Source organism: Sinocyclocheilus anshuiensis, unplaced genomic scaffold, assembly GCF_001515605.1.
Source record: "Sinocyclocheilus anshuiensis isolate Anshui unplaced genomic scaffold, SAMN03320099.WGS_v1.1 scaffold197, whole genome shotgun sequence".
Lineage (NCBI taxonomy): Eukaryota > Metazoa > Chordata > Actinopteri > Cypriniformes > Cyprinidae > Sinocyclocheilus > Sinocyclocheilus anshuiensis.
This window is the reverse complement of record NW_015540856.1, coordinates 106,695-121,397: the sequence shown is the minus strand read 5'-3', so window position 1 is coordinate 121,397 and position 14,703 is coordinate 106,695. Positions and strand designations below refer to the sequence as shown.

General features: G+C 38.4%; 1 protein-coding gene and 1 long non-coding RNA gene across 3 annotated transcripts in view; both read right to left on the bottom strand.

Annotated features, from left to right (window-relative positions):
* The window catches only part of LOC107687855 (syntaxin-binding protein 6-like), a 27,831-nt gene extending 26,636 nt beyond the window's left edge, over nt 1-1,195 (bottom strand). The window contains exon 1 of the mRNA XM_016485331.1: nt 975-1,195. Coding sequence (XP_016340817.1) covers nt 975-1,128 — 154 coding nt within the window. The 5' untranslated portion in view covers nt 1,129-1,195. The remainder of the gene's footprint in view (nt 1-974) is intronic.
* A 1,642-nt stretch (nt 1,196-2,837) lies between these two features.
* Nucleotides 2,838-14,703, bottom strand: part of LOC107687854 (uncharacterized) — a 12,624-nt gene continuing 758 nt past the window's right edge. The window contains exons 2-3 of one of the 2 annotated variants that reach the window (XR_001634173.1): nt 14,345-14,508; nt 2,838-3,030 (exon numbers count right to left, since the gene is read on the bottom strand). This is a non-coding gene — a long non-coding RNA (uncharacterized LOC107687854). The remainder of the gene's footprint in view (nt 3,031-14,344; nt 14,509-14,703) is intronic. The other variant, XR_001634172.1, reaches the window with a different exon arrangement.

The following is a 14,703-nucleotide window of genomic DNA, read 5'->3' as shown; positions in this document are numbered from 1 at the left end:
GCAACAACAAAATACAACGTCAAACTCACTTTAGTCTATATATAAAACATAGAACTTTTATTAACAAAACAAAACAAATAAAAATACACCATGCTATAGGGCAGGCTATGCCTAATATAAAATAACAAATAACTTACATAAAGTTTAAATTGGTATACAAAACTGGAAATAGGCTAAGTAAACATGTATAATATACAGTATATATATATATATAACCAAATAAATAAGAAACGCAGAACGTTTATTAGCAAAACGAATAAGAAAGCTTGGAGGCACGGCATACACCTTGATGTCAAATAAAATAAATAAATGACACAAAGTTTAAATAAAGTAAAAATCAGCAAACAATATGGAACCAATTAAATAAGAAACAAATGTTTAAAAAAAACTTCCAAAATCACCTTAGATAAACGGCAAAAGTCAACAGGCTTTTCAAAATCCAAAATATTGCCAAACAGGTGCTTTTGCATCTAGTTTCGAAACTAAATCATCCGTCATCGTCTTTTCTGTCTCACCTCACCTCACTCTTCTTGTCAGTCAGCTCGACTCACTCTCCTCACTGGAGAAATTAAATCAGATCTGTGATGCGACTGTCGTTCGGCAAGCTGCATTGAGCAGCCGCGTTCAGTTTTTAATTGTAGTGTCTGTTCTTTTACTGAACTAAATGATTTTTATTAGGCTACTACAAAAAATCAAAACGATGGTGGGTCGGTGCCGCGGTGGGCAAGTGACGTAACCGGTGTTGCGGCTTAACACCGGTATCACCGTCAGCACCGTCTATCGTGGCAAGCCTAGTATCAAGTACCAATTATGATTAAACATGATTTGAGGAATTATTCATGCCTGTAGCTCAAAGGTGTTGGAGAACTTACAAGCCACAGTTTAATATTTAGTGCTGGGAATTTGATCAAATCACTAACCCTAAACATGAGCAGCAGTGATGGTGAAACAGCACTAATGAGGGAAGCCTTTACCTGATAAGCAAATGAATGTGGTGTAGTCACCAGGGCCTCCTGTAGCTAAAAACGGGATCTTTTTCTTCGTCCTCCTCTTCACCTGCACGGCTGCCAGCAGCCTCTCATCGTTGGGAATAAAGATCGCCTTGTTGAGGGTCGATTTGGCACTCATTGTAGCCGATGGCGCAGGCTGGGTGACAGCAGGGGGCTCTTGACTCTGATGAGAGAGACATTGAGACAGTCAACATCTAACAGGACCTCTTATACTGTATGTGACCTGGAGACACAAAACTTTCTTGTATAGCGCTTTTCACAATACGTATTGTTTAAAAGTAGCTTCAGTTGCAAAGTTGTGACTGACTTTACTATGATTTGTGACAAATTTCTAAGTGAAATGTCTTTTCAAACAAAAAACATTGTCTGGGACTTGATTTTATCCATCAGTTGCTGATTGGACTGTAGAAAGTGTGTGTTATACACCAGAATGGAAGCAGATCTGAAAGTGATTGGTTTCAATGCAGTGCAACTTTGCATGTGTTAAAGGGATAGTTCACCCAAAAATGAAAATTTTCTGTTAACTTTCTCACTCTCGGGCCATCCAAGATGTAGGTGACTTTTTTCTTCAGTAGAACAGTAACAACAATTTTTTTATTGAAACCATTCATTCATTCATTCATCACCAAATCATGTCAAGGAACACAAAATGAATACCTGTGGCTCCTGACGATATATTGAGGTCTTATGAAGAGAAACGATCAGTCTGTGCAAGAAACTGAACGTTATTTACTACATTATTACCTGTAATCCAGAGCCTCAGACAAACGGTCCAGAGTGATGTCTAGTTCACAAACGAATCATTCTTTTGAACCGGTTCTTTTTGGTGAACTAGTTGAACCAGTTCATCAAATCTGACTGAATCGTCTGAATCAGTGCGTGTCTCGAGCAGCACAGCTCTACAAGTTACTCCATCAAAACTCACTTTCAGACGCCTGACAGTCACTCCGACTGGAAATGAGCTGAAATAGCGGCGTATCTGATCCTCTGACGAATTAACTGATTCAGCACTCCAGTTCCTTCAACAGTCACTGAACTGAGGAAGCAGTTCGACTCGGACTGAAGACTGATGAGCCGCTGATATGTGCATGTGTGAACCGAGAGCTTGGATGAAGGGCCAAATGAACGTTTTTATGGTTTCTCATTGTTTATGAAAAAAAGATGAGTTGATTAAGACTAGTTTATTCACTTTATATGCTTTAGACATGTAAAACACCTGCTTTTTACATCATTATTGGGTGCTTTGGGTATACGTGACGTCATTGCGTGATTACGTAAATGAATCAATGATTTGAACTAGTTGATTAAAATAAACAGTACAGAAGAACCAGTTCATGGAAAAGAGTCAGAATTCTGTCTCACCTCACCTCACTCTTCTTGTCAGTCAGCTCGACTCACTCTCCTCACTGGAGAAATTAAATCAGATCTGTGATGCGACTGTCGTTCGGCAAGCTGCATTGAGCAGCCGCGTTCAGTTTTTAATTGTAGTGTCTGTTCTTTTACTGAACTAAATGATTTTTATTAGGCTACTACAAAAAATCAAAACGATGGTGGGTCGGTGCCGCGGTGGGCAAGTGACGTAACCGGTGTTGCGGCTTAACACCGGTATCACCGTCAGCACCGTCTATCGTGGCAAGCCTAGTATCAAGTACCAATTATGATTAAACATGATTTGAGGAATTATTCATGCCTGTAGCTCAAAGGTGTTGGAGAACTTACAAGCCACAGTTTAATATTTAGTGCTGGGAATTTGATCAAATCACTAACCCTAAACATGAGCAGCAGTGATGGTGAAACAGCACTAATGAGGGAAGCCTTTACCTGATAAGCAAATGAATGTGGTGTAGTCACCAGGGCCTCCGGTAGCTAAAAACGGGATCTTTTTCTTCGTCCTCCTCTTCACCTGCACGGCTGCCAGCAGCCTCTCATCGTTGGGAATAAAGATCGCCTTGTTGAGGGTCGATTTGGCACTCATTGTAGCCGATGGCGCAGGCTGGGTGACAGCAGGGGGCTCTTGACTCTGACATTGAGACCATTGAGACAGTCAACATCTAACAGGACCTCTTATACTGTATGTGACCTGGAGACACAAATATAGCGCTTATAGCGCTTTTCACAATACGTATTGTTTAAAAGTAGCTTCAGTTGCAAAGTTGTGACTGACTTTACTATGATTTGTGACAAATTTCTAAGTGAAATGTCTTTTCAAACAAAAAACATTGTCTGGGACTTGATTTTATCCATCAGTTGCTGATTGGACTGTAGAAAGTGTGTGTTATACACCAGAATGGAAGCAGATCTGAAAGTGATTGGTTTCAATGCAGTGCAACTTTGCATGTGTTAAAGGGATAGTTCACCCAAAAATGAAAATTTTCTGTTAACTTTCTCACTCTCGGGCCATCCAAGATGTAGGTGACTTTTTTCTTCAGTAGAACAGTAACAACAATTTTTTTATTGAAACCATTCATTCATTCATTCATCACCAAATCATGTCAAGGAACACAAAATGAATACCTGTGGCTCCTGACGATATATTGAGGTCTTATGAAGAGAAACGATCAGTCTGTGCAAGAAACTGAACGTTATTTACTACATTATTACCTGTAATCCAGAGCCTCAGACAAACGGTCCAGAGTGATGTCCGGTTCACGAACGAATCATTCTTTTGAACCGGTTCTTTTTGGTGAACTAGTTGAACCAGTTCATCAAATCTGACTGAATCGTCTGAATCAGTGCGTGTCTCGAGCAGCACAGCTCTACAAGTTACTCCATCAAAACTCACTTTCAGACGCCTGACAGTCACTCCGACTGGAAATGAGCTGAAATAGCGGCGTATCTGATCCTCTGACGAATTAACTGATTCAGCACTCCAGTTCCTTCAACAGTCACTGAACTGAGGAAGCAGTTCGACTCGGACTGAAGACTGATGAGCCGCTGATATGTGCATGTGTGAACCGAGAGCTTGGATGAAGGGCCAAATGAACGTTTTTATGGTTTCTCATTGTTTATGAAAAAAAGATGAGTTGATTAAGACTAGTTTATTCACTTTATATGCTTTAGACATGTAAAATATCAACAATTCACATTATTATTGGGTGCTTTAATAATATAATTGCGTATACATTACTTAATTGTGTGATTATGTAAAAAAAAAAAAAATTATTAAATTAAACCAGTTTTCTGAAATGAACTGTCCGAAAGGACTGGTTCGTGGAAAAGAATCGGATCTCCCTGTTTGCCTGAGGCTCTGCATTACAAGTATTAATGTTGTAAATAATGTTCAGTTTCTTGCACAGACTGATTGTTTCTCTTCATAAGACCTCAGTATATCGTCAGGAGCCATGGGTATTAATTTTGTGTTGCCTGTATATGCTTTTTTGACTCTCAAAATGTTGGTAGCCACTGACTCTCATTTTACGAATCACCTGCAGTTTCAGGACTGCAGTTTCAGCTGCAGTTTCTTCTGTTCTACTGAAGACAAAGTCACCTACATCTTGGATGGCCTGAGGATGAGTAAATTAACAGCAAATCTTCATATGGGTGAACATTTGGGTGATCTATCCATTTAAGTGATGTTGTTGAGTCTTCTTCATCAAGAAGGGCATTTCTAAATTCTGGGAGAGATTTTCTGTGACATAAACTCCCAAAACGTGATGTTTCTGAGTATTCCACAGTTTGAAAACGGCTGTTCTAGACAATAGAATTATGTTGTCAGTTTTCAAAAGAAAAGTAACTTGTATATCTCACTGTGTGTGTTTTCCCAATGCTTTCTCTGTTTGATCACTCACTGTACATGCATAAAGATGATGAGTGATTTTTAAGAGCACGTGGAAGGCTCATCTGTCCTCCCTGTGAGCGATTTTCTAACCTCAAGTGTGAACATGCAATAAAAAGCTAAAAGCACACACACACACACACACACACACACACACACACACACATTGACAGTAGATAGCAGCAGGAACATCCAGTAGTCAACAGTTATCTGTTTTGCCTTATTGACATTGAGAGATTGTGGACTCTGCAGGGTTGTTGCACAATGTAACTAGGTCATTTAAGTGTGGACAGCAGTTGAGAACACATGCTGACACTAACACCGTGTAAGGCCTCTGCGAATATCTCACAAATGAACGATTGAATCTCCGCATTCCACCCAATCTCCGGAAGGGCTTCCCCAAAGGGACGCCATCCTGATGTCATCTCAGTAACCAATCAGCAACGGAATTCCCTCAAGCAGCCAAACCAGGAAACTCAGCTTTTCAGCTGTCACCCAAAACGCAAGTAAACGAACAAAATCTTATCTCTGCTGAACTGGTGCCGAGCTAATTTTAAGCAGTAAACATAAGCCAAATCTCTGCTTTGTGATTTTCTCAGGTTGCAAGTAAGAGAACTGTAGCGAATATCTTGCTAAAACTTTGGGCTTTCCTCAGAACTCCGTTAACATCATTTTCATTCTTCAGAACCGAATGTGTGTGTGTATGTATGTGTATGTCTTAGCTTAGGTCAATGTAATTTAGAATAGCCAATAAATTCGTGTTTCATTTATAAAGAATCATTGTCTGGTGTCGTATAATTTTAAAGTCAAACCTTGCCAAGATCACGTTACCTCGCTAGGAGCTTACAAATTATCATAATTGTATTGACCTGTGGCCAAGGAAAATACACATAGTCAGATTGTTAAGATACACGGACATTAATGTCTCGCTGGATGACCGTTGATAAGGTGTAAACTATTAAAATTTGAAATCAGTTCTAATCAGGTTGACTTCGAATTTTCAGATTCGAGTCCTTTCAAAACCTGAATGAATTAATAATAATTAATTCCCTAAGAAAAGTAATCAGACAATACAACCGATACTTTGATTGTCTATACATGAAACTATCAAATCATCCATTTGCTCCAAACCCTATAGTACGCTTCACTGTAAACCCAATACTCAAAGCAATTCACTTCATTGAAAAAAAAAAAAAGAATTAAATAAGATGATCATAATCTGTGGCACAACATAGAGAGGTTTGAATCAAGGTTGTTACACTTCTTTAAAACAACATCGTAATGCATAATGCTCATGAGTAGGTGGTCTTTTGTCGCCATTTAAACACATTTAACCACATGAGCGTCTACAACCTCTGAAAGTGGTCAAAAGCAGACAAGCTTAAAACCCCATTTTTAGACAAACGTTTAGACCCCATTTACACCTGTATTTAATGTGGTCCGTTTGTGATGATGATCTTAATCACAGGGGTAAACAGGGCCTCTGAGTCTCAAAAGGCAGTTGTTCATATCTTGCAGATGGCATCACATGGCTCCACCACATCCACATAGATTCTGGCAGATGTGTTGTAACATTTACCTCCTATGAGGCCTCAGGTCACACTATTATTACAGTTTGAGACTCAAGAGTTATGATGTGAATAAACAATGGTATATTGATGTCAAACGATGCAATAGATTCAAAACCCACAACTGTATTATGAGCAACACTTAAAAAATAAGGTTCCAAAAGTTGTTTTTGTTTTCACAGCAATGTCATAGAAGAACCATTTTTGGTTCCCAAAAGAACCTTTCAGTAATAATTTCTTAAAAGAACCATTTTTTTAAGTGTGAAGAATATTCGAATAATCTAAAACTAATGCAAAGATCCTTGGATAAAGATTCTTCATTGAACCATCAATGCCAATAAAGAACCTTGATTTTTAAGAGTGAAGCATACAATGTGGGGTCCAGAGTTGAGGACCCCAGCCATATAATATCTTCTCCCCCAGTTTTCAGTGAAGTTCAAAATGTAAACACAGTTTTGTGATGCTTTTCAAATGCATCCTGACCACCAGCCACTGCCTCGGACATGAAATGCTCATTGGCAGTAACAGAAGCATGTAACGTGATTATATTTTGGGAATCAGATGAAAGTATAGCTGGTTCTTTAGTGCTATTACTTGCTTGCAGCAGAATTTTTCTTATATGTGAATTCTCTAAATGTAATCCAAATGATCTCAGGTTCACACCACAGTGCAGTTCACTTAAAATGTGCTTTAAGAACACAAAAGAGCCACTGGTTCACCTTACTTTTCATTTGTGCAATTCCAAATGTTCTTGGGTGTTTGTTTAAAAAAATAAGTTCAATGAACTTCCTTCTTTTACCTAAACACCTGCAGGAAAACAGGTTTAACAGTCAACAGAAGACTATAGGTAAGTCCTGAGAACTGCTGTGGCTTACTAAAAAAAATGTGACAAAAAAAATTTGCCACCCAAAATGTGGGTGGCAAAACAATAAAGTACTGCTGTCAATGGAGACTTATGAGGAGCTCTAAATGAGATGAAGAACATTTCCAAACAGAAGGAAGCCGCCTAAGTCAACAGACAGCGAGGGGCTCTCTGCGTTTAGGACAGTGCTCATCTGCCATCATACTTCAATCATTCGGATCAATGGGACATGTGCATACATGAGCCAGTAAAACCTGATAACGGCTCTTCAGTTGGATCACTGAGTTAGATATTTCATCAATATAAAGCAATGGCCAAAACAGCAGTAACATCACTATTTTTCCATTTTTTCTGGTCTACAGAGAGATGAGTTCATTTAAAACAGATATTATTGGAGAATTGAGTAGACAAACAAAAGCTGCATGTTGCAACTGTTGCTGTTCTTGCATTCATAATGTATGAGCATAGAACACATTAAAAATGACACTTGTTTTTGTTTTGAAAGAAAACTTAGAAGAAACATTATGATATTATATAAAAATGGAGCAAAATTACGTTTGTTCACCTAATATTACAAAAACAAAGAGTTAAGACAGACCGCTATCTTCAAATCCTTCAAGAACCAAACCCAGACCAATTCGCAAACTCACGCCAAAGCCTGAGGACACAGAAATACAAACAGCATCCAAACAAACTCAGCCTGTCAAACAGTCATTGTGGATTGGCATATGGGAGGCTGCACAAATTCATGCTCGCTTGTATAACACACAACAAAGAGCCATAGTTACTAAAAGAGGTGGCACAAAGCTGCTGTTAGCAAACATCAGGCCTGGAGGCCATGCTTTATTTGTCATCAAAAGGTCAGTGGTGCTCTTGTCTTCTTGGCACGCTCTTGTCTCACCTAAATGAGAGACAAATTGCTTTCAGAAATCCAATTTGCCATTTTTCCACTTGATGTCAAACGGCCCGCACACCCTCAAAACACATGCATTACTATCCAGCAAACACTCCGTCAGACCATATAGGGCCAGATTTACTAAACAGGCCAAATTAGCATGAGAGCGCAATCCTGTAAAAGCACCAATGGGAGTGGAGAATTCTGCGGGGGGAGACACTTGAGCAAATTAAAGAACACATACAGTCAGATCATTTCCATAATCAATCATCAATGATAATCAGGTGTGCGTAATCTTCTAACAACACAGGTGCAAATGGAGTTAAGACGTGCTATTTTGGGCATTAAATAATGGCGCAAATACCAGTAAACAGACTATGGCAAACCTTAGCAAATCATGTTAATACTCTCCTCCCATAAATTTTGCATCTGAAAGGGAAACTCCTACAAATGCATATGCAATAAGATCAGCCAAAAAAATAACTGTACACACCTTTTCACTACCAATTTTTCAGTCTTTAGTAAATAGTAACATCTGAAGTGGGATTGTCCTCTTGACTCATGACTTACTTTTGCAATCCTAGTAATTCAGCATCTTTATGTCAACGCAGGCTGGTTCTGGTGTTGGTTGGTTGGTGTTTTAAAACTATGGCAGGTTCCTTGGCTATTTTCATGCAAGTAACAAGTTAAATACCAAAAGAGCAATTTAAAACCCCATATAAGATTTGCTTTAGAAAAAACACTCAAATGAATTAAGGGTTGACTATTAAAAATTTATTTGAATGTATTTGCTGAGTAATATAATGTCCTAAAACAACATAAACCAGCACAATTTAATAAAATATGTTTAGGAAACGCTGGACTCTGGCATGATGAGCATAAAAGTGTCTCTGCGATTGTATAATATATATATATATATATATATATATATATATATATGATCTGATCCCAGCAATTATTGAAAATAAAGCTGTGAATTTTCCCCACAGAAAGATTAAGTTCATACAGTTTGTTATAGGGTCCTATAAGGTCATGGGTTTGATTTCCAGCACATGCAGGAACTGATGAAATCTATACCTTGAATTCAATGCAAGTCGCTTTGAATAAAAACCAGAGATGCACTGATACTAAACATCTGTCAATACTGATAGTTTGGCTTTAATGGAAAAAAAAAATCTCTCCCAACTAATGCTGCAAACTACACAAAGAACTCTCTTATGATCATACCTTTTAGTAAGTTGTACTGTGTCTTTCTACATACCTTCCGATGTTCATGCATGTTTATTTCGCACTGTAACTTGTTTTAGGGTGCTTTCACACTAGCACTTTTGGTGTGCACCGGGTTCGATTGACGTCAGAGTTCGGTTCGTTTGGATGATGTGAACGCTGTCTTCCGAACTCGGGTGCGCACCCGTGAACCGTACCCGAGTCCGCTTAAAAAGGGTGGTCTGGGGTATGGTTCAAGTGAACTCCGGTACGGTTCGCTGCTGATGTGAACGCAATCGTACCAAATCACGGAAGTGAACCGCTATTGATGACGTATTATTTGATTGTTTGTGTGTGTGTTTCACTCACTTTCCTGACGAGCTGCAAACAGAGAGCTGTAGGCTATATCTCATTTCTATTAGCCTTCAGCGTTCTTTAGAGCATTTGCAGTACATTCGTAAGACAGACATAAGTGTCGTTATGTACCGAAGCTTTGTAAACAAAACGAACTGTTCAAAAACGTAAATATATAAAAGTGCAGAGAGCAATGTTGTGCATTTGCCGCCGCCTTCTGCGCCGTCGTTACTAAGCAACGGGGTAAACAGCTGCTGGCTTGATGACGCAAACGAACCGTGGGTCGGACCCAAATAAATAATATGAACGCAGTCCAGCGGGGGCAGGGGGGAGCAATCGAACTCGGGTTCGGACCAGGCAAGCAAACCAAGTGTGAAAGCACCCTTAAAGTGGAAGAGACTTGTGCTCCAAACTGTTGCTGTTGCATCCCAGGCTTTAAGAGCATCAAAACGGCATTTATTGTTTGAATTTTGTGATAAACTGTACAGGATTTGAAAGTGGAGACTTTGTTTCTTACCAGAAGAAAGCTCCTTGCAATTACTGGATGGGAGGCGCATTACAAATAATGTTTGGTGAAGGGAAAACTGTGGACTTGGCAACCCTGGCTTAAGCTACAGGTGATTCATAAAGTCAAACAGAGCCTGCGATAACTGCACTATTTGGTTTTCTTTTTTAAGTTTTAAAGTGAGACTGCATTCATGAGTTATTATTGCATTCACTTCAACAGCCCTAAATTCTACACAAGAGACATTTACACACAAGATGCTGTCTGACACTTTTTTTTTCACCCCCTTTTGATCGGGCCCTGATCATTGGCTGCTTTAAAGCAATCAGCCAATAAACAATAGTGCATATAATTGCTTTTATCTGCCGATAACGATGATTGGCCGCATCTCTAATAAAATCATCTCCCAATGCATACATGTAAAATAAAGGGCAAAATAAAGTGGCTGGAGTAGCTGAAGACAAAAATACCAACAGGCTGTCCATTGCTGGTTAGCAGGAAAACTGTAAAACTGTAGCAGGACCAACCACTGGACCTAGAAACCACGCAGTTCAAAACTAAACATAATAAACCAAGAGAAAACTGAAGATACTCCAGGAAATAGGAGTCAACTACTGAAAAAAAGAAAACACTAGATGAAGGAAAAACACATTTACTAAATTCCTTACAAATACTAACAAAGAACAGGACTAACAAGTTAGTTTGACCTCTGACATGCAACAAACACATGAGAGACAGAAGTACTGGATAGTGAAGTTAAAGCGCTGTTTGTCTCCCATCAGCCAACTGGGGGCTGTAAGGATTTTACACCACAGAGCGGAAAATATGACGAGCAGCTCAAAATCCAGAGTAAAGGAGGAACACACATGAAGCCGAAGGCCTGCTGTGACTGACTAAACTAAACCCTTAACAACCAAAACCAAACAACTGATTCAAAATGCACAGCAACAATGCATGAGTAATCATTATCTCACCCATGGATCAAGGATTGCAAAAAAAAAATCATCTTTTATTTGAATTGTTTTCATTTTAAAATGATTTATTTACTGAAGACGAAGATCTGATAAGATACAATGCATGAGTAATCATTATCTCACCCATGGATCAAGGATTGCAAAAAAAAAAAATCATCTTTTATTTGAATTGTTTTCATTTTTAAATTATTTATTTACTGAAGACGAAGATCTGATAGACTTCTCAACTACTTCTCTAAAGAGTTATTGGAAATACCACATAAATGTCACATTAAGTCGAGCAGCTAAATTTATGCTCATATCATTTCTGCAATATCATAACACACTAATGTTCTGCAGCGAGTGACACACTATACTTATGTGGTATAGCAGGATAAACTCAACACATCTGAGAGGAATATAAAAGCTTAACACAGGCAGGAATGGTACATAAATACAAGGGCTGTGCATTTGGTGCGGTGATTCAGCAGTAAGTGAGAATTATTACCAAGAACCCAATGGACAGCCATGATTCAAGAAGCCTGAAGTGGACCTCATTCCATTTCTATTTAGACCAGAGTTCCTGAACAATCCCCCCATAAACCCTAAATCAGACAAGCAGCACGAGGAGCCGTGTGAAAGAATGAAAAAGCCAACTCAAGCAGTTTTAATCAAACTGTAATAATAGACTTCCTTTCTATATACATGCAAACTTGATTGTATCATGCCTTACATCCTTGCTTTACAATGTAAATGTAAACAAATATGAAATAACATACTGTATTTTTCACCTGTATTTATAACATACTGTATTTATACCTTAAATTCAAAATATCAAAACACAATGTTACACAGGGGAGAATTTATGCTCTATTTTGACTTAAAAAAGAAGAGAGTGTATGACTCAAACCGACATGGGTTGTGGATTATGGAGAACAAAATAAGAATAAAACAATTAACTACATTTGCAGTGAACATATCAAAAAATTATTTACGTGCTTCAAAAAGTATGAATCTAGCGGTTTAATCCAAGTTTTCCAAAGAGACACAATCGCTTGTGCTGAACGGATTTAAAGGAATAGTTCACAAAAACGAAAATTTGCAGAAAATTTACTCATTCTCAGGCCACCCAAGATTAGGATGAGTTTGTTTGTTCATGGGAACAGATTTGTAGAAATGTAGCATTGCATCAGTGTCTCAGCAATGGATGCTCTGCAGTGAATGGGTGCCGTCAGAATGAGAGTCCAAACAGCTGATAAAAACATCACAATAATCCACAAGTAATCCACAGCACTTCAGTCCATCAGTTAACATCTGGAGAAGACAAAAGCTGAAACTAATCCATCAAGACTTTTTTTTTAACTAAAATATGAGTTTATAATCCATAGTAACATCCTTCAGTGTAAAAGTGCATCTCCTGTTGTCTCTCACATCAAAATCCAGCCACATATTTGTTCAGAGCTGTTTTGGCTTGTAAACGGCAGATTTCTCTCCTGATTCAGACCAGACCACTTTTTCACTGAAGTGTTATTATGGATTATGGACTCGTATTTGAGTTAAAAACGTCTTAATGCTGGATTTGTTTCAGCTTTTGTCTTCTCCAGATGTTAACTGATGGACTGGAGTGCTGTGGATTACTTGTGGATTATTGTGATGTTTTTATCAGCTGTTTGGACTCTCATTCTGACGGCACCTATTCATTGCATTGGTGAGCAAGTTATGCAATGCTACATTTCTCCAGATCTGATGAAGAAACAAACTCATCCTAATCTTGGATGGCTTGAGGGTGAGCACATTTTCTGCAAATTTTCATTTTTGGGTAAATTATTCCTTTAATTTACATTGATTAACACACATAAAGTTGATCAGTTATGGTCAATGGAAACTCAGCTGTGCTGGTTTGATGCACAGTGAAGTTTGTTATGGTGCAGCATGCACGCATGTTTGAGTTGCCAGATAACTGCACAGTTACACCTCAGTTTTCATTTTGACAAACCAAACTATGATTCCAACTTAATTTGACTGATGGCGACACTACAATGATTTTCAGTCAAAAACAGAACTTGATCACTATTTTACACGTCACACAAACTGATTTTGCATCAAAGGGTTACGATAAACTTTTTTGCAGAGACTTGAGGATTATAATATAGACACAACTCTCCCTCAAGTCACTTTTTGTTATATATTTTGTGGATAAAAATCTTAAACATTTTATAATTTTGAGGATTTATCTGTAAACCTACCAGGCAGGTATTTTCAAAACATGTTGTCCTTAGAATTGGTCCTACGCTCAGTAATGTATGGTTTAAGTAGCTCTCAGACACTCAGCAGTGTTAATGTAGCGTTGTGCTAAATGTCTTCTGTTACTTATTCAAGGTCAGCAATGATGAATTCCTTCCATGAGCAAATGTGGTCAATATCAAGGGTACGTGAGAAGTATTCGACTGGTCATGTGAGGCTACTGAGATTCAGTGAGCATTATTTAAAACATTTTAAATGCACTATTCATTGCACGAGTTAAAAAAAAAAAAAACTTCATTTTATAAGTATAATATAAATTATTTAGTCTAACATTTTTGGTAATTCCGACATGTAAATTGCATTTTATGGTTTTATTTTATTTATTTTTGGGTTACATTATTATTATTATAAATATAGTTTCTAGTTTTCAATCTTGTGATGTAATCTAACTGCATCCAAGATATAATGTTGTGAAACGTGTTTCGCTTCCTGAGGTTCTGGGCTGCGTCTCCAGTGATGCTGTCTAGACAGACAGCTGACAAGATTTCGAAACGAAGCCCAAGTCGGTGTTTAATGAGAAGTTTGTCGTTTCTCTGCAAACATTCATTCCTCCTGTGGTGTTCATCTACAATTAAAATGAGCTGCAATGCCGCACATCGACCAGGCTCTCAGTAGCAGAGCGCGAGTCCTGGTGAACAGCTGCTAGTATAACTCGGTGTTTGTCGCCAGACACACAATAGAGCGCTTTGTGTTCGTTTCATAAAGATGTGATTGAGAGCAACTGAGCGGTTTTCTGTCACACGCTGTTTTTAAGAACGAGATTCGCGTTCGGTCACACGGGGCAAATAAAACTTACTTGCTACTTAGAGTTTCACAACATCTTCACAAGACTTATAAGTGTTCCTCCCCCTCACTACAGATCAAATACATCACCAGTAGACTACTGTACTGCAGGTCTGGTGTTTTTCTTACCTTTCACTGTGTTCAGCGTTATTCTCTCGCCTTCCGTCTGTGCTGCTGCTTTTTCCATCTGCAACCGGACAAGGTTTGAACCCGCGCTTCTCCGGTCACACTGTATCCGCGGCGATCAGTGTTCACTCTGTAGTGCGCACTGCCTCGACAGCACTAACCAGCTGCTGGAATGAGTGTGAGTGACGTGGTTCAGACGCGCTGCACTTCTTATTGGACTGGCATCACACACACACACACACACACACACACACACACACATATATATATATATATATATATACATATATACAATATATATATACATATATACAATATATATATATATACTATATATATATATATATATATACAATATATAT